The sequence below is a fragment of the Cervus elaphus genome, chromosome 9, assembly GCF_910594005.1.
Source record: "Cervus elaphus chromosome 9, mCerEla1.1, whole genome shotgun sequence".
NCBI classification, from domain to species: domain Eukaryota; kingdom Metazoa; phylum Chordata; class Mammalia; order Artiodactyla; family Cervidae; genus Cervus; species Cervus elaphus.
In genome coordinates, this window is record NC_057823.1 from 51258918 (window position 1) to 51285447 (window position 26530).

The window sequence follows — 26530 nt, forward strand, 5'->3', positions numbered from 1 at the left end:
CCCTGCCTGGCGCTTCCTCCCTGCCTGAGGCCCATACAAGGCGCTTCCTTCCCGCCGCGTCTGGCAGGCGGCCCGCAGGCGGCTGTGGGCGGGAGCTCGGCCCTCCCGGTCCGCCCGCGCCCGGGAGCCCGCGGCCAGGGGACTCTGCCAAGGAGGGGGCGGCGGCGGCGGGGCCGGGAACGCGTGGCCTGGCCGGGCTGAGGTAAACGCGGGATAGGCCGACTCGGGCGTCCCCAGAGGGTCTGAGGTTGCCACTCTCCCCACCGGTTTCGTATTTTGTCCCACTTTACCCCCTGATTCTCTGAGCGCCGCCGACTTTGCTGGAGTTTCTCCGGCGGCTGCTGACCCGAGGCCTAAAGCCCACACCTTAGCGTGGTGTGAGGGCCTGGCCTCGCTTGCTGCGCGCCAGCGCGCGCGCATTTTGCTAGTCGGTCTTCGGTATTTCTCTGCTTTCCGTTTCTCGCTCCTTTCTGCCATTATCAACCTGTCCCTTCTGCCTGGAATATCCTTTCTACACCATTGTGGTGGAACTGTGCATCACCCTTACTTGTTTCAGACCTCTGGCCGTCTGGAAGTCCTTCCAACCCCCCACCCATAGGCCTCTTGTGCACCTAACACATCATTTATTGAGACTGTGACTCCATCTTTACATTCCTGGTGCCGGCCTCAGGATGTGAGAGTTGTTATCATATCTGAGCGAGGGGAAGGAGGGAAAGACCCTGTTGTCAGGCTAGCCTTAGTATCTTTCCACCTTGGACAGGGGTCCGCGACTTCAGGTCTAGTCCCAAATATCTTCACCGCTATGCTCCCTGTCAATCTGGACCTTCATGAGCCCCAGAATCCGACATGAATAGTTTGGCTCTTTGTGGAAACTTGGAAGGTTGGAGTGGGGGGAGCCAGAGCTGGGGCAGGTGTACACCTCCAGTGGCACTGAGGTCTGGAGTAGTGCCCACTGGGTGCTTCTACCACCCAGAATGGCCTCCCTTCCTCAGCCTGACACCTTTGGTTTATCCACTGCAGGAAACAGCAACCCCTCCAGGCTCTCCTACAGCGTCTCCAGGGACTTAAACGTGCCTCAGCCACGTGATTACCCTGATCTGCCTGCTGGGAGATGAGCAAAGGTCCGAGAGGGACTAGATCTCAGCAGAGACAGCAGTTCCTGAGCACCCACCCCCGAGCGCTTCCAGAAGTGCAATGCAACATGGACCAGCCTGTGAACATTTGCTCCTCCTCAGGTGAGGCAGGGAGAGAAAAGCTGAGAGCTTGGGAGTAATGAGTCGAGTAAATGCTGGGGAGGGGGCTTTTAGCACTAAGAAGCCTCTGGACTTGATCCAGAATAAAATCACTCATAGACTTCCAGTCTTTGGTTATAGACACACACACACACTGTGAATAAGGTGAAAATAAACGGAATTTTGTCCGTCTCCCTGGCCTCAGATCAGCTGAGTGCCTGTGAGTTGAGTATATGGAGAGGAGATGATCTCTAAGGTCCATGACTGAAGGTTTCTGGGTTAGATTTTTGGAAAAAACTGGGCCTGGGCTGCACACGCAGGCACTAGGTTGCCTCTGGCCTTGTTCCCACCTAAGGCTGCAGGCCCAGAGCAGCCTCTTCTTTCCAGCTATGATGTAGGATTGTGGGTAATGTAGTCCAGTGGCCAGTTTCTCTGTGGTGCTCATTTTTGCCCTCCCCTCCTCTCCTTCTGGAGAAGGCAATGGTAACCCACTCCAGTACTCTCGCCTGGAAAATCCCATGGACGGAGGAGCCTGCTAGGCTGCAGTCCATGGGGTCGCTAAGAGTCAGACATGACTGAGCGACTTCACTTTCACTTTTCCATTCATGCATTGGAGAGGAAATGGCAACCCATTCCAGTGTTCTTGCCTGGAGAATCCCAGGGATGGGGGAGCCTGGTGGGCTGCCGTCTGTGGGGTTGCACAGAGTCGGACATGACTGAAGCAACTTAGCAGCAGCAGCATCTCCTTCCGGCTGCCAGCTACCACCCCCTTCTGCTTCAGGCTGAGGGCAGGACAAGGTGAGAAGGCGGTGCTTACTCCTTTCAGGGCTGGGAGATCCCCAGCTGGAAACCAGCAAGCTATTTATAGCTGAGCCTAGCAGAGGAGGAAGGCCTGAGAGGCTGGGGAGCTCTAGCAGCTTCCTCTCCAGCTACAGAATTTGCAGGAACCCCAGGCCTCTTCTGGGGAAGCCTTGTGTTCACTTCTGGGTTGACATGGATTTGAGCCTGGAAAAACCCTATGTAGCAGTAGGGTTTCTATGTTGTTCCCTGTCTTGAGAGAGACTGATACTCCAATGGCCCTGGGTCCTAGCTTTCAGGCCTCTCTGTGGTGGGGATATTTGGAACCTGAGTTCCAAATAAGCTGAGACTTTTTGCATAAAAAGCCAATGTGACACCCAATATGACAGTTTCCTGGGATTTCTTTGCACTTTTCTTCTCCTTAACTATATTATTTTCCTGTGCTTACCTCCTAATTCTCTTTTAGGACAGGAACCAAACCTTATCTTACCAATGGCACCAACCCTGTATTTATGCTATAAATGAGTGATCTTGCCCAAAGAAAAGCCAACCCCCTGCAACAGTACTAGGGGTGTGACTTTTGTTCCCCCACCCACCCAATTCTCTGCCAGTGCCCTGTTCTTTTCCTATCAAGCATCAGATCTTTGTTTGACTAGGTCTGCCACTAGATTGGATACTCCTTGTTGACATAGATGATGTCTGCCTTGTTGTCTATTATATTGCTGTTACCTATACAATAAACAGTTGTTGAATGAATGAATGTGAACCTATGATAGCTAATTCTCTAGGTGGAGTGTTTGATACATGCTTCATTGTCACAGTGTTTTACAAATTGGAAAACAGTTTCAGCCATTTACATATCTTTCACCAAGATCTTGATAAGTGGTAGAGCTGTGTTAGGAACTGGTGTGTGACTTCGGAGTAGTGCTTAACTGTGGCATGAGACTGCCTGTTTGCTGGCACCCAGTAGAAACCTCTGGCTCCTCAGCAGCCAAATGGGTGAGGTGGGTTAGATGAGATACATAGGCAGACATGGGCAAACTGGCCTGGTCCCGTGATAGAGCTAGTGCAGCCAGCCAGAAGAGCTGCCAGGGAATCTTAAGAATCTTAATGAGAAAGACTTGCTCTGATCTGCCAGAGGCTAAGTCCTGAGGCAGTGACTGTGGGGCCATAGAGAGGCTAGACAAACTCCAAGGTCTGAGCAGCAGTGTTTGGGGGCTCCTTAGCTGTTACCAGGGACCCCCTGACTCTTGAATCCAGTAGATTTTTTTTCAGTCTTCATTTTCCTTTAGTAATTCTCACCAGCATGGACTTGTAAGTGACCATCTGTGTTTTTTTTTTTTTAAATATGGAACGCTTCACGAATTTGCGTGTCATTCTTGCGCAGGGGCCATTCTAATCTTCTCTGTATCGTTCCAATTTTAGTATATGTGCTGCCGAAGCAAGCACTTGTTTGTTTTTTTTTTAAATTTATTTGACTGCATTGTGTTGTGCATCTTAGTTGTGGCGCCCAGGCTTCTCTATAGCCCAGAGCATGTAGGCTCTTTATTTGCAGCATGTGGGCTTAGATGCCCCATGGCATGTGGGATCTTAGTTCCCCAACCAGGGATCAAGTCTGAGGCCCCTGCCTTGAAAGGCAGATTCTTAACCCCTGAACCACCAGGGAAGTCACTGATTATCTCTTCTTGAAGGCTTTTCTTTCATTGCGTACATGTCTTGATGTTCAATGCTCTATTTGGATATTAAATGTTCCAGTACTAGAACTTTGCTGGTGGTCCAGTGGTTAAGAATCTGCCTGCCAATGCAGGGGACATCAAAGGATCCCACATGCTGTGGGGCAACTAGGCCCATGCACCGGAACTGCCGGAACTGCCGAGCCCTCACGCCCAGAGCTTGTGCCCTGCAACAAGAGAAGCCACCACACTGAGAAGCCTGACCACCACAACGAAGAATAGTGCCCCCACTTGCCGCAGCTGGAAAAAGCCCCAGCATAGCCAAAAATCTAACAACAACAACAAAAAAACTTCCTATTTAAAAAAAAAATGTCCCAGTACTTCAAGACTCAGCCTCATGCTCTCTTCTCAAACTGCACTGTGCCAGAAGGATCTTTTTGAGAAGCAGATCTGCATTTGTTACCCTTCTACTTAAAACACCTCAGCAGCTTCTCCTATTCCTCAATGAAACTTCAAGGTCTCAGCAAGGCTCTTGAGACTCAGCCTGGACTGCCTGTTCTGGCCTCCCTTCTCACTTCCTCCACCACATTGCCCTTTCATTCTTTGATTCATCCACACTTCTCTCCACCTACCTCCTTAACTGTACTCTTTGCCACCGCCAACATATTCTCACTGCCTGAGATGTTCTTCCTCTTCTTTGCCTAGCTAATATCGCCTGTGCTCAATGAAAGCACCAGTGTCTTCAGAAAAGTTGACGGCCAGGTCAAAATACCCTGTGACAGACACTCAACCTGTGGCCCTCCCTCAGGTGATAATTGCATTTGGGGATTCACATTCACTGGGATAAGGCATTGGAAGCTCAATGGTTGTGTCTCTTTTACTTATGACCGCATTGTAGGGTTTAGCACAATGCTTGGCTGTAGTAGGCTGCAGTTATTAATATTTTATGTGACAAATGAAATAGTTTATTTAACAAAGCATCCTATTAAAACCTTTAAGAAATTGAAAGAGAAGTGAAACAACATGCTCAAAGTCATGCAGCTAGTAAGCAGCAGAGTGGGACCTAGGTACGGCTCCAGTGTCTGTTGCTAACCTCGTGCACAGTGTTTTCCTTCCACCTGTGAAGTATTTTTTGAGAGTAAGAGGAACAGAAGAAGGAAGAAAGTATCTGAGAGACAGAGGGACTCTCTCTACTCGAAAATGTAAAGTGGGAGATTAAGAATGAAAGATTACATTTCACCAGAAAAGATATATGAATGGCTTGTAAACACATGAAAAGATGTTCAGCAGGAAAAAGAAAATCAAAACCAGAATGACACCAGCAATGAACAATCCAAAAAGGAAATTAAGAAAACTGTTCCATTTACAGTAGCATCCAAAATACTAAAGTACCTGGGAGCAAGCTTAACTAAGGATGTAAAAGATTTATACACAGAAAACTGTAAAACACAGTTGAAAGAAATTAAAGAAGACCTAAATAAATGGAAATACATCTTGTGTTTATGGATTAGAAGACTTGATATGTTCAAGATGATAATGCTACCCAAAGCAATTTGGAGATTCAGTGCAATTTCTATCAAAATTCCAATGTCATTGTTTGCAGATATGGAAAAGTTCATCCTCAAATTCATATAGAATTTCAAGGAACCCTCCCAGTACCTTGGTGTGTTCATCACACTGGAAGCTCTCGAACTGCATAATTTAGGGGTTTTTATGGAAGCATCATTATGTAGACATTATTGAGTAAATCATTGGAAATTGGTGATTCGATCTCAAGCCCCTTCCCCCTCTCAGGGTAGGGCTGAATGTTCCAACCCTGTAATCCTATTTTTGTTCATTTGGCAAGCAGCCCACATCTTGAAACTATCTGAGTATCTCATTAGTGTACTAAAGACATTCATCACTCAAGAGATTCCAAGGGTTTTAGAGAAAGTCTTTGCCAAGAATAGGAGACAAAGACCAAATGTATATTGCTTATTATATCACACTACTCAACAATAAAAAGAAATGAACATGCATCTACATGGATATATGTAAAAAGAATCCATCTAAATGAAAAAAGCTAAGTGAAAGAAACCTGATGTAAAAGACTGCATATTGCACTCTTCCAGTAACATGAAATTTCTAGGAAAGGCAAAACTATTTAGACAGGAAGCAGATCATTGGTTGCCTAGGGTTGGGAGTGAGCAAAGGTTGACTACAGAGGGACACAAGAGACCTTTTTGAGAGGTGGACATTGGATTATGTAATGTTTGCATAACTGTATGAATTCATTTTTAAAAAATCACCGAACTATTCATGCAGTGGGTTGATTTTATAGTTTGTAAGTTATACCTCAATAAAGCTGTTAATAAACAACAAAAATGATAGCAGGTTTTAAAAAGTATTTTAAAATCTGAGTAGTTTCCTGGCCTTTGGGTCAAGTCAGGACCAACACATCTGCCTTTCGAAACTCGCCTCTCACCTCTCCAGGCCAACCCTGGCTCACCAGGCAGTTTGGCCACCCCCGGATGAAGTGGAGGTGCCCTCCTCTTATCCTCTAATAGTCTTCACTTTTATTATAATACTTGCTGTCTCCTGCTGGAGGGCAGGGGCAGGGACAGTGACTGTTTCTCACCACTGTGCCCCAGCATCTTGCACAGGTCCCAGGACATAGGAAATGTTTGTAAATACTTGCTGGAGGAAAAGGAGACCAGAGTTAACCTAGGCACAATGTAAGGAATAGAGGTGGCATTGAGCAATGTCTGAGTTTCTGAGGGCCTTTGCTTAGTTCCCCAGGGAGGAAAGAGCCCATTCCGTGTCATCTGTCTCTAGAATCCAAGTTTGACAAGGGTGTGAGGGAGGGCCTTTAGCCTTGAGGACTGAAGTGCAACTCCTCTTCCTCAGGTGACATCCTGTCCTTTTAAAAACAGAGTGCCCCTTTGCAGGCCCTCCAGTGGGGATTGCTATGTGAGGGGGTTGGTTCATCCCAGTCCCCAGGGGAGCCTAGCCTGGGAATGTGCTCAGGTCTGGACAGATATTTAACTTGGGGCAGGCCTTCGAGCATCAAGCCCTGATTTCTCCTTGTTCTCAAGGCTGGCTCCCACCTCCCTTCCTCCATGGAGCAAAATATTCCTAAATCTCGGGTTTACCTCAAAAGATCCTTGCCGTTCCTGCTTGGAGAGCTTCTCTCTGAAGTTTCCACCTTCCTTTTCTGGGTCTCCAGGCTCAGCTGGTAAAGAATTTGCCTGCAATGCAGGAGACTTGGGTTTGATCCCTGGGTTGGGAAGATTCCCTGGAGAAGGGAAAGGCTACCCACTCCAGTATTCTGGCCTGGAGAATTCCATGGGCTATATAGTCCATGGTGTTGCAAAGAGTCGGACACTGACTTTCACTCACTCAGGCTTCCTTGAATATGGGTTTGCCCCCTAAGTTTCCTTTGGGTGAGGATGAAGAATCAAGCAGAAGGGGCTGAGCCCAGGCAGGGTTTCTCACCAGAGTGGAAGAGCCAGAAGTCTGACTGTAAGGGAAACCTAGATGGTGCTAACGTGGAACCCTGGAGGCTGGAGAAGCAAGTTAATCTATACACTCAAGCCAACCCTGACTCACAGGGAAGTGACTTCAAAACTTTTCATAACTCCACCTGGATGGTGGCCACCTTTCCCTTCCCAGCTCTGTCTTTGGCTTCGTGCCACTCCCTTATTCTCCGATTCTCTTTTCTCATCTCTAACAAGGAGAAGGGGCTTAGATGAAGAATAACAAGATCGCACATTTGGTAAGAGCACTGAATTTGGAGCTGTAACAGCTGCTCATGTTGGCTCTCCTCATTTGCTGCATGAGCATGACAGGTTGTTAGGCTGCTCTCTGGGCTTCAACTTTCTTACCCCTTTAATTAGGAGTTTGGGATGGTAAAGTCCAAGCCCCCTATAAGTGCTGAAATTATGATTCCTTAAGTATTGAAGGGGTGTGGCTGTGGACAAAGGACTAGAGTCTGATGTCACTCTTGTCCTTTCTGTGAATGGGTTGTAGGCTTTAAGGTAGCAGCGTTGCCTTCTTCCCTTCATCCCCAAGGTCGCTCAGTGAAGCAGCACTCAAGGGTCCCCCAAGAAGTCTTGTTCTTCATGCTGTCTCATCTCACTCAGCACTGACCCAACTCCAAAGCTGATTTCATCTCTGAAGTGTTTGACTGACAGAAGCTCCTCTCCTGGCACTGCCTCTGCTCTCTTCCTTCCAATCGGGGCCCAGTTCTTAGGTTCAGCATCCCCAGCCCCTCTGGCTGGGGATTTCTCCTCAGCTGTACACCCTGCAGAATTAACTCTTCTAATGCACTCTCTGCTGCTTAGTCGTTTCAGTTATGTCTGACTCTGTGAGACCCTATGGACTGCAGCCCGCCAGGCTCCTCTGTCCATGGGATCCTCTAGAAGCCGGAGTACTGGAGTGGGTTGCCATGCCCTCCTCTAGGGGATCTTCCCCACCCAGGGATCAAACCTATGTCTCCTATGTTTGACCTTTGAGTCAAACCCAAATTCTGAGTAAAAAGCAAACTTGAATGAAGGGTCAAACTAAAGTTGTGTTCTAGATACTTTGTGAATCAATTGGAACCTAAACATTCATTATATTACACTCTTTCTATAATGGATGTTCATGATGACCTTAAAACGTTAGTTAAATGATGCTTTTAGGTTTTTCTTCCCTATTTCTGAAATTTCAAAAATTTTCTTAATGAACATCTTATTTTAAACCTCTTGCTACATCAGTGTATATTTCCTATGAGAAAGAGTATAATCTTACATAACCACATATAGTTATCAAAGTCAGGAGATCAGAAGCATTGATACAACATTTTATCCATTGTCCACATTCCAGTTTCATTAATTGCCCTCTGACAGCATATTTTTTTAAGAGCAGGGGCCAATGCCCTAGTGTCTGAGAAATTCCACTATGTGTATACATTCTTCTTTGAAGATGCTGGATCAATTACAGGGATCCTCTAGAGTCCAAGGGAACTTCTTTTATCCATTCTCAACTGTGGCTGTGACCGAGCTGTCAGAACATGTATGTTCCGAGGGAAGGACATAACTGCCAACTGAATGTCTTCCAGATGCAATCCAAATTGTTGGTTGTCTCTGAAAGCAGAGGTTGATGAGGTGAATTGACTGGTCGTCTTAGCAGTAGCAACACCTGTTCTCTCTTCTTGAGCGAAGAATGACCTGTATTTGCGTTGGCTGTGGAACCAAATGGGCAGATATACAACAGAATGAGGCACATTGTTTTTCTAAGGATTAAATGAGAGAACGCACGTGACATGGCATTTTGCCTGGTATATGGTAACTGTCCAACAAATGTTAGTGAGTGTAGTTATTTTTCAGATGGGCCACTCAAAGCCCTGGTTATCCTCCCTGTTCACTCATCCCTGCTTCCTTTGGTAGTTTGCCTTATCCATATAGCCAAATTTTAAAGTTAAACAAGCTGTCCCAGGAATCTTAATGCTTGTCAGAGATCTCCCCACCGGAAGCAACTTTCTTCCACAACCAGTATCCTTAACTCTAGCACCACCTTGTGGTTTCCAGTGCAAATTCACCCAGGCCACTTGTAGAGGACCAAAGTTGGTACAGGTGTGATCATCTCCCAGCTGAGTTGCTAAGTGCCACTGTGTATTTCACGTGCCTCATTGCATTTAATCCTTACCACAGTCTGTAGGGAGCAGACACAGTTACAGGTAGGGAAACTGCTGCTCAGACACATGGCCAAATGTGTCTCTATTCATCAGATGTCAGATCTCCTGCTCACTATTATATCCTGATAGCTTTACAGTTGGAAAGGCTCTTTGAGATTCAGACTCATCCTTACACTGATACAGAACTGCGAGATAGAAAAGGATTTATGTGAAGTCATAAATTCAACAAATGGCAGAGATGTTTGCCTAAAGAGCTGATTCTTTGTCCTGGGCTCTTGACTAAGCCCCAGGGTGAGCTTACCAAGCAATTTGACTATACCCAAAACAGAGTTCTCAGACATGTTTGGAGTTGACTGTCAAAGAGAACCCTGGAGATAAACTGTTTCCACATATACTTCTAGTGCCAGTTATTTGGCCCACATTCTCAATAACTTTGGCGCCCATTACTTCCACACCTCTTGGTCGGTCAGTTCCTGTGTCCCTGGGAGGCACAGTCCCATCAGGGTGGACTTGGCAGGTAGGAGTCCCAGCAGGCACACACTCAAATTGGCAACAAGGGAGAAGCTGGCATGAAGCTTACATTCCATCTTGGCATTCAGCCCTGAATACACTATGTCTGTCTGGGAGCACCATGGCATGAGAACTGGAGCCAGGGAACAAAAGATGGCAAGTGCTGCAGGCCCAGACAGGCAAGCACAACAGCCCACATAACCGGCACTACTGTGCTGCCTTCTAACTTTTGACTTCAAACAGCAGCTAGGGGTAGAAAAAACTACCTCTGCCATGCATGGGCATGTCTGCCTCTTCCCATAGGATGACTGGGTTTCATCAAGGCTGTCATCTAAATCAGATGAGAAACTGGACAAAATTATGCTGAAAAAGCAAAGTGACAGAAGATATTCCCTTACTGGTCAGTTTTGTTAATACTTCTTAAATCTGGACAAAGAAAATCACGTACCACCTTGGTACTTCAACTAGGTTTTCTAAACTACTAAATAGGAGCTCCACTTTTGGGAAAAGCAAATGAAACAAGAATCCTCTTCTGTTTTAACACATCCTAGAAGCCCTGTTCCATTGAGCCAGCCTCTGACTTGCCCTTGAATGAAGTTGCTGCTCTTCCACAGGTACCAGGTGTGCAAGATCAGAGCAGGGGAGGCTTAGTTTCCACCTTTCCATCTGGATCATGCTGTTGACTCAAAGGCAACCACATGTAGAAAGAGAATCAGTTTTGGAATTAAGCCTGGCATAAAGGTTTGCCACTGAAGAGCTGCTACTTAAACCTCTTTCAGCCTGTTTTTAAAAGTGCCATCTATCTCCATAGAATGTTAACAAGGGTAACCCCCCCCCCCCTTTTTTTTTAAAAAGGGCAGGTTTCCCTTTGGCTTGCACAGGGAAGAGAGTAAGGTACAAATTAGTTTGGCCCATCAACTGGAACCTCTTTCTCTGGTGTTAACACTGGGATCATGGCCTTTTGCATATATCCTTCCATAGGAAAATGTAGCAGAAGACAACTAAATCACTAAATCTATGGCTGAAGAGTAACTATGAGGAAATTGCACATGCTTTGGAGAGCTCACTCACACTGTCTCCACGGCTCAGACCTTTCTTAGAACAGTCCTAAAGAATCTCAAGCACACAAAGTATATTCTTAAATATGGTTTAATACTCTTCTCCATTTCTGTACATCACAACACCAAGATTTTGCTGTTTAGGATCTCTCTGTAGAGGCTATAGAGAATGCAAAGGCTACGGTTTTCACCCCCTCATATTTATGTGTTTGTATTGTGTAAGTGTAATACATATCAGTATATATTGATACACACATCAATATATAATGCAATATATATCACTGAAGAGAACACATTGATTAAAGAAATACAAAAATTTGGCATCATTTCCAAACTTAAATAGTAAAAATAAAAACTACAAAAGGAGCTGCATACCCTAAATGTATCATGTGAAACAACAAGCATATTCAAAAATGTAAATTTACATCCAATTTCTCTGATCTTGTCATATATCACATTAGACCCATTTACAATGGCAAAACCCTAAGGTACTGCTATGAAGAGAGCAAGTTTGCTCGCTCTTGGGTGTTCTGCAAACAAACAGCAGAGCCCAAAGAAAAAGCCTGTTCTGGTGAAGCCTCCCGCATTGGTGAATACCAAAGAATTGACTCTTGTTACTGGGGGTTGAGACATCAGGTTATACATCAACAGACAGTCATTTGGACCTCAGAGTACAGTGTTGAGAACCAGAAGCTTTACATTTAAGACACACTCCCTTCATTCAAGTGAAACAGGATTACTGGAACGATAGGCAGGTCTGCAACCTGGGAACAAGGAGCTGGTTCAGACCAATAAAGCTACGAGTGACTGAGTCAAGTCAGTGAAGAACAGCAGTCAGGCACTAAAGTGTTTAAAGTACCCAATTTGAAAACCAAATGCACCCCACTACCCTAGCAGTGTGGGGGGATACCAATCGACTTTTAAAACCTTTGGTCCTTCAAAGTCCATTTGGTATACTTTTTTCAATTGCTACCACTGGGCACGTCCTATACACTTTGTTCACTGTCACCACCTCAGGCACCCTGTCCGTGACCTTGCATGTTAGCTGGGGTCAAGTCTGATTTACAACCCAGCTGTGAAGCCTAAGCTTCAAGTTTTCAGGCCCACTTTTGGGTCCAACATGGTTAAGTCCTTGGTGCCAGAAGCTGTGTCCCCATCCCTTCCCACCCCTGCCCTTCCCACCCTCCTCCCATAATTTCTATGAGAGGTGCTTGTAAGTCCCATATTTCAAACAGATGCTCCAACCCCACCAGGAGGTCAGGGGTTTACAATTACATGCACAGTCATACATGTCTCGTCTGTCGTTCCTGTGAAAAACCTTGCAGTTCATTTTTAAAAAATCAAAACATTCACATAATCTCATGCCATCCAACACAAGGAAAACACGACCACCTCCCTTTTGCAAGGACAGACCCAAGCAAAATAAAATATTTAAATGTCTTTGCTTCCACTTAAATTGCATGTTTTATTTCTCCCAATTCCAGCAATAGCATAGAAGTCCCATCATATCCATCCCAAACTGGTTTCTAGTATGCAAGATTATGTGAACCCTTGTCAAAGCAGTTGATGCTAAGGGCTCCCAAACCCTGGGCGCAAAATGCGCCTGCAGAACAGATGGAAGGAAACAGCAGTGGCCCAAATGCTTCATGTGTCAGTTTATCTTTGCAATGCAACCTGCATCCTTGAAACTGACGGCCTGGAGGGGAGGGGTAGTGAGGGAGTGAAGCTGAAATTGCCTATTAGCTCACTCTTTCAACATTAAACAGAGACCGAGAGAAATGGTTCCAACATTTCACCACATATATTTCTTCTTATGCAGTCTAAGCTGAGAATGCCATGTAAATGGGTCACTGCGAAATGCAGCAATTTAATTTTTCTCCAATCAAAATAAGAAACAAACCAGTATGATCTCATTTCTATTAACTTTTGAAGGTTTACAGCAGTTAAAGTATTTTTGCTTCTATGTATGAAGGTTAAAAAAATCTTTTTTTTTTCCATAAAATACAAGAGCAACCAATTTCACCATCAAGTAAAAGTAAAAACTGGGATTCTTTTTTAAATTAGTCCAAAGTGGCATTTAGGAACTTAGTTGTAGGCTGCTGCGCTGACACCATGACAAACCAAAGTGTAGGGTTGGGTCTGGTTTTGTTTCGGTTTTCTTTTCAATATCCAATGCTCATGGATTAAGTTCTGGAAATGTTCCAATTGTAAGGCAGGGATCTGTTTGGATTCCACCACGGGTATGCTCCTTGGGTTGGATGCTGGAGGGTGAGGCACGTTTTGCCGGACCCATGTCGACTACCTAGTAGTCATCAAGGTCAAAAAATTCATCATCTCCTCCTTGGTATTCCATTCCCTGGAAATCTACTCGGTACCGCAAGATACCTATGGGAACAAACAAACAAACAAACAATAGCTGTGGTTGTCAAAACTGGAGGGTGGGGAGCAATCCCCTTGCAGAATTATAGCAAGGGGAGATGATATATGAGCACACCTCTCTGGAAGTAATGATATTTTTGGGATACAAAGGAAAGCTTGTGGCTGAGACCCTGGCATTCAGTTTTCTGATTTGCTACTCACCTCCAATTCCACCAAATCCTTTGACAAACTGGGATCCTTCTTGTGACTTATCTGTGACAATTTCCAAAGTAGCTCCAAATTTTTTATAGTTGTTGGCAAACCACTCCAGAAGGGGCATGCTCTCAATCAGCTCATGTTCTTGTCCTGTCTGCAGGGGCAGCCATGAGATACAGAAACAGCGAGATTAGGATATATCAAGACATGGATACTTGCTACCCTGCCTGCCATTCTCCCTCTTCCTCTCAGATCTATGGTGTGTTAAACTGTAAGCAAATTATGGGTTCTGGCAACATAAATGCAACAGCACAGAAATTCTGATTATTTCAAACAACATTCCTCCCCAGGCTCTAGCATCAGTAATGAAATGTTAACACACACTTGGCAGTTTTTCAATTTATGGTTCCTCCCATTGTCTTGAGAAGTCAGGCTGTTACAGTGTCTCTAGACAATACTCATTCAATAGCTAAGAGACAAGCCAAAACTGCTTTTTGGAGGAGCCTTTTAAAAACCAAAGTTGTCCAACTCAGAATTTGAAGATGCTACCAATTAAAAGGGACCTGTGTTGAGCAAGTAAACTTTTTTAAACTTAAAAAAAAAAAAAAAAACACAACAAAAAAAAGAACCAGGGTAACCATCACCTGGCCTCCTTCCTTGGAATCAGACTATTACGTGGCACATGGGAGTGGACCACCTCCTGGTACTCCCACTGCCAACAAGCAGAGGTCTGGTTTCCCGAGGCTGATGCTACTCTATGCTGCCAGTGCTCTAACATACGGATTTATGTTTCCTTGCATGTATCATCAAAGCACATAAACAATCACATACCTCTTTGTCTGTAAAATGAGACTTATCCTTCTCTTGTTCTGGAGTTAGATAGAGAATTTTCTCCTCTGCAGTATTGGGGGAAAAAAGATGTGTTAACCTGCTTCTCAGATACCAATAGGTTTAAGTTCCATGAGATGAAAATTAGGTTAGATGAAAGGACTCCTGAACTGATTCTATCAACCTTCTTTTCATAAGCACATTAGTCAGTATGCAGTGAATGAATGTCTACCAGGTATACTGGTCCTATCATAAGGAAACATCAAAGACATTTAAGATACAGCCCTTATCCTCAAAAAATCTTAGGCAGACATTTATCAGTTCGATCGGGTACAGGCTGGGAGTGGGGAACAAGGTACACATCTGCCTTTTAATTGCTCCTGAAATCAGCCACCTTGTCCAATCTCCACCCCAGGCTTCTTGAATACACAGGTTAGTAACAAATGGAAACTTCATTTACTAATTATCATACCTTCTGTGCCTTGGCAATGAAGAACATATCTCATGATATCCAGATTTTCATAGACTATTAGAATCTCTACAGCTCCCATTTCTAAAGCCTTTAGTGTATCTTCAACTCCGAAACAGTACTTGCCCGTGTCCTGGCTTATTTCATCGAAGTATCGCCCTGTGGTTAGGGACAGGTCAGTAAGAATGTATATTAATGTTTCTTTTTGTACACATACACCTTCTTACTCAAAATCAGAGAAAGAGAAAAAGTCAACTTAAAAACAACTGCCAAAAGTTAGTGAAAAATCACACCACTAGTCGAGGCTCCAGAAATTGAGTCTCAAGAGGTACCAGTTGGGCCAAGTACATAATCATTTGGAAATGTGCATGTATCAAATTGGAAACACAGCCAAACAATGGCCCTGTTAATCTTTAATTTGAGCTTTTGAATTATTTATTGCTCTAAAACAAAAGATAATATGGGAAATTTGACTGAAGTTTGGTTCCTACTGCCAAAGGGTAAAAACAGTAAGAAAGATAAACATTTATTATTAATATCAGATGTGACAACTAAAGGATGATTTAAATTAATGATTCCATCGAGAAGGATTTTAATAAAAATGCTAAACCTTCCTCTTTCACCCTTCTCAGTCTTGTTTTGTACATACACACATACAAAAACTTTTCACAGTAAAGAAGCTGTATTTCACTGATACCTATTAATTTCTTCTCTTGAATGAACTTCACGTTGGAGAGGACTTCAGTAGATAATTCAATAGCTTGATTGAATCCATTTTCACCACCATAAGATATATCAACTAATTTTAAAACTTTTGATTGCAACCTCTAACACAAAACAAAATAAAAAGAAAAAGCACATCATTAGTACTTCAAAACACCCTTACCAAGAACCATGACCTCTTAATGGCATGCAAAACTAGCCAGTGAAACATCAAGAGGAAGAATATGGGGGAAGGTGCCCAATTTATTCATGAACAGGTCTAATGAAGATCACCTCCCCAGCCAACTGTATTGCATATCCTATTAGACTTATAAAACCAGCTCCTAGTTTCTTTGAAATCAAACTTCAATTTAAAGCCAATTATGGCAACCTACTAAAACCAGGGGCCAACATAGGGCCAAGAAAGATTCCATCCCAAAATGGCTGATTTCAAAAGAAAATAAGTCCAGACATAGTAGGGGAATATCTCCTAATATTACTAATAATACACACAAAATTTTGCCAACTCAGAGATTTTTAACATGGAATTTATCACTGTAAAAGAAAGAGATGTGCATGTCCCAGCACTCAGAGAACTCAACTACTCCCACCAAGAAACTTACATAATGGAGCATCTACTTCTCACTTACCTGATCAAACATATCAGATTGACTTAGTTCAGTTTTAAAGTCAGCTGATCCAGCTAAAACGAGACCAGCCACATTCACCTTGTCCCCAGAAATAAACAGCTGCACAGCAGTCTCAGCTACTTTTCGAACATAGTTATGTCGCTTTTCCATTCTTAAACGGGCAAAACGCAAGGCTGACTGACCTCCTCTACCTTTGACAAAAAAAGTGATGAGAGAAAAAGGCATTTATTAAGTATATGATACCTTGCTAATTAAAAAGTAATTATATAACCATGCTATTTCCCAAGGAAAGGAGAAAATCACTATTCCTTTCAGAATAAAATTGCTTTTAGTGAGTGAACACTAATTCTGTAGTCAAAAGAGTCACAAGTAACAATGCTTCTCCCATCACCTGAGTTTACTTCCCCTTATTACACAATTTGCTTCCTTAATGCTGGACACAAAGCAAAAGTGTTCATGTTCTCTTCCTAGATTACCATGTTTCTTTGGGAGATCCACAGTGAATTTGTGCAGGACTTCTCTTGTATTTCCTTGGAGTGTGCCAAAAAGTGCACCACTACCATCTATTACAATGAAGCCAAACTTGCTATCATCTGAAAGTAGTGCTGTAAGAGCCTGAAAAGCAAACACAGGTACCACACCGTAAGTCTCAAAGCTTTGCAAAGTTAAGACAAAATTCCAAAGGGACATATACAAGCCCTTTCCACTCAGAACGGTATGGAGTACTACAGAAAAACCATTTCACGGAGTAATTTAAAGGCTTCAGCTATAAATATGTAATTCATATAGACAAATCTGAACCTGATGCAGGAGAAAACCAACAATATCAACGTGAAGCCTTTTTACAAAGCTGACCTAGGCACAGGAACCCAAAACGAATACAGAGTTATAGGGATCAAATTCTTCCTAGGTTGTTTTTAGACTGATGGTGGTCTAGGGAACATAACATTCAAAGTCTAACCTCCAAAATTTGACTTGCTGTTACCATTAATAACCCCAGCATTAATAGGCAGTATTCACTATGGCTAATAAGAATCTTTTGCAAATCAATTCTAGAACAGGCGTACTCACTGAGGATAAAACCCAGATATCGTCTATAAAAAGATCCAGTTTTGAAATGTTTCATTTAATTATGTCTTGAGTAACATTAATGACATCAATATCTAAAATTCAATTTTAAAGGTACTATAGGTAATAATTGTGAATTTTTATGAGAAAATCCTTCTGGGTTAGTATTGTATCATTCTATTTCTGCCTCCTGAAAGATCAGATCTTTAAATAGTTCTGGGACCCATATAGATGGGCAAGAGTTGGCGTCTATAGACATGGTAGGTGACTAATTACTAGGTGGCAGCCTCTATAGAGCTAAGAATTATTACCCATACCATTTAACTGAGGAAGAAAACAGCTCTTCACGAACTGACTGGAAAGCAGATTGATCACCAAGAATCACCCTTTAACCAAAGCATACTTGATAATTAGCATTAAGATATGAATATTGCCCATGTTAAAAATTTTGCCTTAAGACTCTGTCTTCCAATGCAGGGGGGTACAGATTTGATTCCTGGTCAGGGAACTAAGATCCCACATGCCACAGAGTGGGGCCAAAATCAGGGAATAGACTTATCCCTCATAATAAGAATATATAAATATCCCGATTAAACACAACTTCAGTTGTGCACTTCAGTATACCACATGTGTATGTAGTTTTTGATATACTAGTTAGAGCCAAAACAAAGCTAGTTAAGATGAAATGGTATTCTGGAAAAAGAGTTAAGCTAACTTAGGTAAGTAAGGTAAAACTAGATAACATGAGTATCATGTACTATTTAAATCAAGAAGACTCAAAATCTGCTTTCATCAAAGCAGATACAGTTAACTGGAAGAGGGTGGCAAACTGCCTCCCCAATGGAACTTTTGCCAGAAGGAGGCTGTGACAGCCAAGAGAAAAGTCCGTCTCCACCATCTCTGCAATCACTCAAGATCCGACTGGAACTGAACTTCCCGTCAAGTTAGCAGAATCATCGATTGTAAACTGTGTCAACAAATGTCAGTTCTAATTCCACTATAGAGGTTTTCCCCTATGTTGATGAAAGGCAAGAGACTGAACTAGAAGCCAGCTGTGAATTCTTGATTGTTCTACTGTTGACTGATTTAGGTCACTCTAATGAGGTTTCCTTTCTACCCTTAATGTTCATCATATTATGACAGTTCTGTCACTCAAAAGTTTTTTTTTTTTAATGGATGGGGGGAAAAAGCTCTTATGGTCCTGACTACTGAAGATTTTTATAATTTGTGAGCTGAAACTAAGAGTGCAAGAAATATATTTAAGTATCATGGATACATAAGGAGACCTAGAGATCAGGTAGTCATTTATTTCTCTGCTTCTAATTAGTTCTTCAAACTCAGCTTAGCACTTTCCTCAAACATGCTGAATATTCATGTCATTCATTGTCATAATAATGAAAAAAAAATTTTTTTTTAAAAAAAGAAGAACCAGCCTTATAAAATGGAAGTTATTTGGAAAACAGCCTGGCGATTGTTGAATTGGTTAAACATAATTACTATATGACCCAGAAATTCCACTTCTAGCTTGTATACCTGGCCCCCCAGTAAAAACATAGGGACATACAAAACCTTGTACATGTATGTTCAAAGCAGTATTATTCATAACAGCCAAATAGTGGAAATGACAATTTCACCAAATGATGTTATTAAGTGAAATGTGGCATATCCATTAATAGATAAAATGTGGAAAATAGTATTTGGTAATAAAAAAGGAATGATGCATAATACATACCACAAAATGGATGAACCTTGAAAACACGCTAAGTAAAAGGAACAAGCCACAAAAGGCACAGAAAAACAGATCAGGGGTAGCCTATAGCTGAAAGACCTTGGGGTATGGCGGCAGGGACGAGGAAGGCCTGGGAGTGAGTGCTAATAGGTATGGTGGATTTCTTTTAGGGTAACAAAAACATTCTGTTTTAACTTCTTACCTCTGTGTGGAATTTGTTGTCACACAAATACAATGATGTATTAATTGGTTTGAAAGGTTCAAAGTCAATGTTGACTTTCTTTTCCTTTCCTTCTTCTGTTACAATTGTACCACAGTAAACAACCAGGCCATTTGGAGGTACTGCAAAGAACAAACAATTTCTCTACTTATATACACACCTAATTTTCCTCAATTAATAGGAAATGTTCCCACAGCCCACTGGTCCTGTCCCTTTAAATCATAATTTACATAAAGTAGAAATACCTGTAAATTTCTCAGGCAGATTTCTCTTCCTAATTTTGAAACTTGAGATGTTTTCAAAAGGATTTATTATTTTAAGTATAGTACATACTACTTAACTTTCAAAAAATAACTTAGGGAAAAAAAAAAAGACCAAAGAAACACAGCTCATGTCTGGGTAAGAAAGCACTTGTGACCAAAAGCATCACAACAGAATCAAAGTGGAAAATACAGCCAAGACAAAGTAGAGGAGGTAAATGGTCAAGCTCCAGATTACCTTTGTTATAAAGTTTGAGTCTTTGTTGTACAGATGTAATGGCTCCCAGGACTGAAAGGCGGTTTACTCGTGACTTAATGTTAGATGCAGTTCCAAACTCATCTGCTAACATTTTTGCCACTCGTGAAATCTGGTCTTTGGGAGGAATGATCAACGATATCATGCTTGTGCCATTGCTGTGGAAGAATAGCATTAGAGGTTTAAGTACTACATAAGTAAAGAATTATCACTAGTAAATGGAGTTAAAAGTGAGATACCCCTAATATAGGAAAAATAAATCACTCTAAAAGTGACCATGAAGGTAGGGGCTATACCTCTGTAATTAGAGTGTACCCAGAGCTAGAATAGTGTTCAAAATATGGTAGGTATATCAACCTTCAACAAAGAGGCAAGAACATACAACGGAGTGAAGACAGTCTATCTTCAGCAAGTGGTGTTGGGAAAGTTGGACAGCGCATTTAAATCAATGAAGACACACCCTCACACCATACACAAAAATAAACTCAATGCTTTAAAGACTTTAAGACATGACACCATAAAACTCCTGGAAGAGAACACGGGCAAATCGTACCTGTGTTTTCTCAGGTCTGTCTCCCAAGGCGACAGAAATGAAAACAACAATAAACAAATGGGACCTAATCAAATCTATAAACTTTCACACAGCAAAGAAACCATAAACGAAACAAAAAGACAACATACTGAATGGGAGAAAATACCTGCAAATGATGTGACCAACAACAGCTTAATTTCCAAAACATACAAACAGCTCATACAACTAACTCGAACAAAAAACAAACACTACCAAAAAATGGGCAGAAGACATTTCATGAAAGGATGCTCAACATTGCTAATTATCACAGAAATGCACATAAAAATTACAACAAGGTATCACTTCCTATCAGCCAGGATGGTCATCATCAAAAAGTCTACAAATAACAAATGCTGGAGAGGTTGTGGAGAAAAGGGAACCCTTCTACACCATAGGTGGGAGGGTGTTGGTAAATTGGTGCAGCCACTGTGGAAAACAGTATGAAGGTTGCTTAAAAAACTACACACACACACACACACACACACACACACAGTCATAAAAAGAATGAAATAATCCCATTTGTAGAAAGAAAAAAGACATCCCATCACTTAATGTGGAATCTAAAATATGACACAAACTTATTTACAAAACAAACACTCATACAGGAAAAAAACTTATGGTTACCAACGAAGAAAGGGGTTGGAGGAAGGCATAAATTAGGAGTTTGAGATTAACAGATACAAACTACTATATACAAAGTATCAACAGATAAGCAACAAGGTCCTACTGTACAGTACAGGCAACTATATTCAATATCCAGTAATAAACCATAATGCAAAATAATATGAAAAAGAATATATATACACACACATATAACTATCACTGAATGTATATGCTGCTGCTAAGTCACTTCCATCGTGTCTGACTCTGTGCAACCCCATAAACAGCAGCCCACCAGGCTCCTCCATCCACAGGACTCCCCAGGCAATACTGGATTGGGTTGCCGTTTCCTTCTCCAGAATGTATATACAATGTATATACAATCAACTATACTTCAATTTAAAAAAGAATATGACAGGTGTTTAATTATTTGAATTAATACTAGCTTTAGCTATATGTAAAGACAAAAAGCACTTTAAGGAGTACTTGGGAAACACCTCATTCACCAAGGAATGAAGGGAGAAGCTTTGGTAAGGGTGTGACAACAAGACTGGAATTTAACCTTGAGTCCAAGGCAGAGAGGCTTAGAATCTGGTGGTTCTTCAGAGGAAGATGCAATAATAGGATGGTGCAACAAGTCTTCCCAAAGTCTAGATGAAATACCAGTTTAATATCCTGGTCCCCTCCTTCAAAATTCCAGGCTCATCACAAAAACTTAGAATCACTAATTCAGCACCCTAAGTATCCTGATAATGAGAAACAAGAGTCTTGGATTCACATAAATATCCCAGTTAGGAAATCTCTGTCACACACACACCTTTCTCTAAATAAGTGTACCTCTAAATGTATTTTACATATTAATCACTTTTGAGTTTGATTAAAGAGAGAAATGCATAGTCTGATTACCTCCGGGTAACCAAGCAAATTGAAGTTTGTGCAACTAAAAACCAGGACAAAACCCTAACTTATGGAGGCTACACCCCCAAGGCTTTGTCACATGGGAGCTTCCTTTTGAACAGCTATCAACCCCTCTAACCTTAATGCTGATGCCAACAACATATCTTTTTAACCCAGACATTCTCAAGACGACTTATTAGCATCACTAGTTAAGAAATATTTCAATATTCATTTTCTTTGAAGAAAATATAAAAAAATTATCAAAATATAGCAATTCACTAATCATTAATCAAAACACAAACCCACTTCACACCCAATAAGATGGCCACTATTAAAAAAAAAGTGTTACAAAAAAAAAAAAAAGTGTTGGCAGGAGGCAGAGATATGGAACCCATATGCATTGCTGGTGATAATGTTAGATGGTATATAACCATTATGAATAACAACATGGCAGTTCCTCAGAAAGTTAAACAGTTATCATAACTCAGCCATTCCACCCCTAGGTGTATGCTCAAGAGAAGTAAAACTATATGTACACACAAAAACTTGTGTTCACCAAAGGCACTGTTCATAATAGTTAAAAAGTAGGAAAAAAACCCCACGTCCAACTGATGAATGGATAAACGAAATGTGGTATATATCCAAACAATGGAATTATTCAGTAATAAAAAAAATAGAGTGCTAGTACATTATTTCCTTTAAGGTTTCTTAATCTGCTAGCTTACAAGAAAAGCCAAAGGATTTTACTGAGAAGTGCTAATTTGTGTTTACCATTAGTAAAAATAAGTTAAAAAAACTACATAAAACAAGTAACAATATGAACAGAATTATAACAAACATATACATGGGACATTACAAGTCCCAAATGTGCCCTGACCAAATCTAATGGCTGGCTTTCTAATATCTATCATTATATATTGATCCAATTTCATATACCCAGACAAAACCCTAACTGAAAGATACACACACCCCTATGTTCATAGCAGCACTATTCACAATAGCCAAGACCTGGAAACAACCTAAACGTCCATCAAAAGATGAATGAATAAAGAAGACATATACATGCAGTACATACATACAATGAGTACTACTCAGCCCCACCGCCCGCCAAAGAGAACAAAATAATGCCATTTGCAGCAACATGGAAGCAATGAGAGATTACCATACTAAGTGAGTAAGTCAGAAAGAGAAAGACAAATGCCATATATCACACCTTATGTGATAGTGTGGAATCTTAAATATGACACAAATGCACCTACTGACAGGACAGAAAGAGATTCACAGACATAGAGAACAGACCTGTGGCTGCCAAGGGGGTTGAGGGAGGGATGGAGTGGGAGGTTGGAGTTAACAGATGTAAGCTATTATATACAGAAAAGAATATTAAAGAAAAAAAAATCAATGTATATACATATATATAACTTTGCTGTAGAGAAATCATATTGTAAATCACCTATATGTCAATAAAAAATAAATTGAGCCAATTTATATTTTGAAGGCAAAAGCTGATCTGATATGAGCCAAAGTATGTTAAGAAATTTGACTGTTTTACAAACTGTTTCTACTTGATACTTAATGAGTCTATAGGAAAGTTACTTCCTGAGATTCTTCAAGATCATGATCCTAAAGGCTATGATAAGTTTAATCATTACAAGTTTTAGTGTCAAAATGAAACAGGTGGGGGCTTTCTTTAGATAAACTGGATAGACCACCAGAAACACCTAAAACTTTTTCCTAATTGCTGAGTGTGTTAACTTCACATATATCCAATGTCTGGTGGAAGTCTGCAAGAAAAAGAAATTAGAAAGATGGCTACAGTGTCAAGTCAAATAGGCTTATGTGCCAAGTGTCATAAGGAAGAAGGGAAGAGGCATAGTAGAGAAAAAAGAGAGAAAACCCCTAATATTAGCTTTGTAACTATAAGTGTTTGAAAGTGTCTGGAAACTATCTTCCTAGAATAAAGTTATCTTCACAAATGTGCATCTTGGTACCAGCATTGGAAAAGAACCTCATAGTTTTCTCCTAGTGGCAAAATTCACAAGTCCCCTAGTCAGAAAAGTTTTCTTTAGAAGGAGACAAGCTGACTAGCAAGCCCTTCCACAATCAGGATAGTTGCCCTCAGACTGTCTTCAAACCCAGCATTGTTTCTGTTGGGGTATCTACTCAAAACTTAGAAGGCGGGTTCACAACCTTTGTGATACTTTCCTCAATAAACTGCAGGTTGATTAATTTGTGAATCATGAACGACAAACAGGTGGTAAAGCATGGTGTGTGCTCTGCTGCCACCACTGAACAGGGGAGCAGATACCCTAGTCAAAGCGGAGAATCAGACCAATTCATGGTAAGCAGCTTTAGTCACCACAAATACAAGCAATGATCATGAAATAAAAAAATCAGACATATATACAACCGTAGTGGCCATGTTCCAGTTTCTGAATTAGATGGAAAAAGAACTGCCAAATGAAACAAGTTGGTATCTTCTATTACAAAAAAGAAAACTGCTCTTTACAATCAGTGGGTGTTCTTTCAGCAATCAACTGTAACAAACTGCTGCACTTCCAGTATGTATCTTGCTAGGGACCTAAATTTCTTAAACACTCTTTGATAATTCCTTCTGGAGTTTTGCCAAATCTTACAGGCCAAAGAGGAGAAAAGAAGTTTGCTCTAGGAAGGGCTAGAAAAATTAGGCAAGTAAATTGAAATTCAAACTTGTTTTAGACTGTAGGTTTCACCTTGATATGAAACTATACAAGACAGGGAAAAGTTGCAATCTAAGTAAGATAGGTAAATTCAATCTGAGCTTTACTGATTAAATTTGTTTTCAGATGAACAATTCTCAAAAGAGAATTTCTTTACCTGGGGCTTTTGGACTCTTTAGGGACGGAAAGAGTTTAGCTACTTCTCAAAAGGGCTCAGTTGTAGGAAATGTAATGAGAAGGGGCTAAAAGGAAAGCAGGGTGGAGGCTCAGAGATCTGAAAGCTAAACAGGCAACAAACCCAAAGGAGATAAAAGTTTGAGGCTAAAGAGAACCTCTTTAACGTTTATCATTGGGATAAATTAACTGAGAGGCTGAAATGCCTAAAGGAAGTCCCTAAAGCAGGATAATCATGTGGAGGACAAAGCAATGACCTTAAGATAAGCAGCTATTTACTTTTCACTGTGGAGAGGTTAAGAAGATAAGCATCCATTAAGCAACTTTACTGTATAGCACCAGAGTTGGGCAACCTTAAACTCACATCCATTTAACATCCTAGGAAGGACAGAGTAGTAGAGATACCTAAGAACATAATCTTGTTATGGAATTCCACTTAAAACATTGGTAGATTTCTACTAAGTTGTTAAATAGGAAGCCACTTGACAGTCTTGGCTTCTTACTCATTTTGAATTCTGACTAATGTTTTTAAAAAACTGGGCTTCCCTGGTGGCTCAGACAGTAAAGAATCTGCCTGCAATGCAGGAGACTCAGGTTGGATCCCTAGGTCAGGAAGATCCCCTGAAGGGAATGGCTACTCCAGTATTCTTGCCTAGAGAATCCTATGAACAGAGGAGCCTGGTGGGCTGTCGTCCATGTGGTCACAGAGTGTCACACATGACTGAGCGACTTTCACTAGTTTCCCTTTGTGCCTCTCTCTACCCAGTCTGGGGGAAACCTTAAGTTTCTGAATTCATCTGACACCACTGGGGATGAGGATACAAGGATTATTTAAATAGATCGCCTCTACTTTAGAAGTTTAAAGGCTTCATGATTTGCATGTTGGGTTTGGTAACAGCAAATTAAAGTTTTTCCAGGAACTTTATGGCTGTCCAAGTGGTTAAGACTTGTTTCCACTGCAGGGGGCACAGGTTCGACCCCTGTTTGGGGAACTAAGATCCCACATGCCTCACAGAACAGCCAAAAGAATAAAACTTAAAAAAAAAAAAAAAGGGAAGCTTCTGGTTTTTAAAAATTAAAAAAAGCTTTTCCAGGAAAGTTTCCAAACAAAATAAACACTCCTTTACCCCCCACCCGCCCCCCAGGCAAGCCAATCAAAGTCGCTAGACCAGTTTGTGTAAACACCAAAATAAAACCAAGAAAGCTGAGTATTTCATTTGAAGTAGAGCAAAGAGCCCTCAGGGGAGAGTGAGAAATAAAGCTCTCACTGAGTTGCTGGCAGTGTAAGCAGACTACACCTTATAATTTTAATAGTTTCATCCATGCCTCGGCTTTGTCACCGTGTCCCTTTCCCACTGAAGCCCGTGGGTTATGAGGCACGCAGCAGTGACTGACGGGCGGGCTGTGAAAAGACACAGCACACAAAGTGCTGCGCAAGGTGGCTAGGGCCTCTTCTCAGACCCCTTCTTCTCATCATTTTAGGAGCAGGTTCCCTTTTCAAAGAAGAGTTCAGCAGTGCTTCCACTCAGAGGACTAACTTCTGAGAAATAAAACAGCTGGGAGACAGAAGGAGTAGTTGTAAATAGACTAAATACGGACAGTTAAACAAACTAGACACAACTTAGGAAAAGCAAGAGAATTTAAAGAGACAGCTGACAGCTTTCTCTTCCCGCATTCTCAAAGGTGACTGTTGAAAGAAAAGTTTCTCTCCCTAGAATGGGCGGTCAGGGGTAGTACCACCAGTTACTTATCAAATCCAAGGTTTCATGGCCCTTAAACACTACGGACAGGGAAACATTAAGGTTCAGATTACCAGGACTGCAAGGACTCTAAAGAAGAAAACTCAAAGTAATCAGAGCAAAGCTTGGGTTAGGGGGTGTATGTTTATGTAGCTTTACAGTTAGCA

The 26530-nt window shown here is 41.6% G+C and overlaps 1 protein-coding gene, 1 long non-coding RNA gene and 1 other non-coding gene across 3 annotated transcripts in view; 1 reads left to right on the forward strand and 2 right to left on the reverse strand.

The window, feature by feature from the left end:
* Window positions 1–14977, forward strand: LOC122700201. The gene is made up of 3 exons (XR_006342736.1): window positions 1–202; window positions 1021–1235; window positions 13662–14977. It is a non-coding gene; the product is annotated as an uncharacterized LOC122700201 (long non-coding RNA).
* Window positions 3373–3479, reverse strand: LOC122701094. The gene has a single exon (XR_006342943.1). It is a non-coding gene; the product is annotated as a U6 spliceosomal RNA (small nuclear RNA).
* ETF1 (eukaryotic translation termination factor 1) overlaps window positions 11003–26530 on the reverse strand; it is a 26092-nt gene continuing 10564 nt past the window's right edge. Inside the window, exons 3-11 of the mRNA XM_043912907.1 lie at window positions 19666–19841; window positions 19150–19289; window positions 16627–16765; window positions 16151–16341; window positions 15496–15625; window positions 14802–14957; window positions 14333–14397; window positions 13508–13655; window positions 11003–13312 (exon numbers count right to left, since the gene is read on the reverse strand). Of these exons, the coding sequence (XP_043768842.1) occupies window positions 13230–13312; window positions 13508–13655; window positions 14333–14397; window positions 14802–14957; window positions 15496–15625; window positions 16151–16341; window positions 16627–16765; window positions 19150–19289; window positions 19666–19841 (1228 nt within the window). The 3' untranslated portion in view covers window positions 11003–13229. The remainder of the gene's footprint in view (window positions 13313–13507; window positions 13656–14332; window positions 14398–14801; window positions 14958–15495; window positions 15626–16150; window positions 16342–16626; window positions 16766–19149; window positions 19290–19665; window positions 19842–26530) is intronic.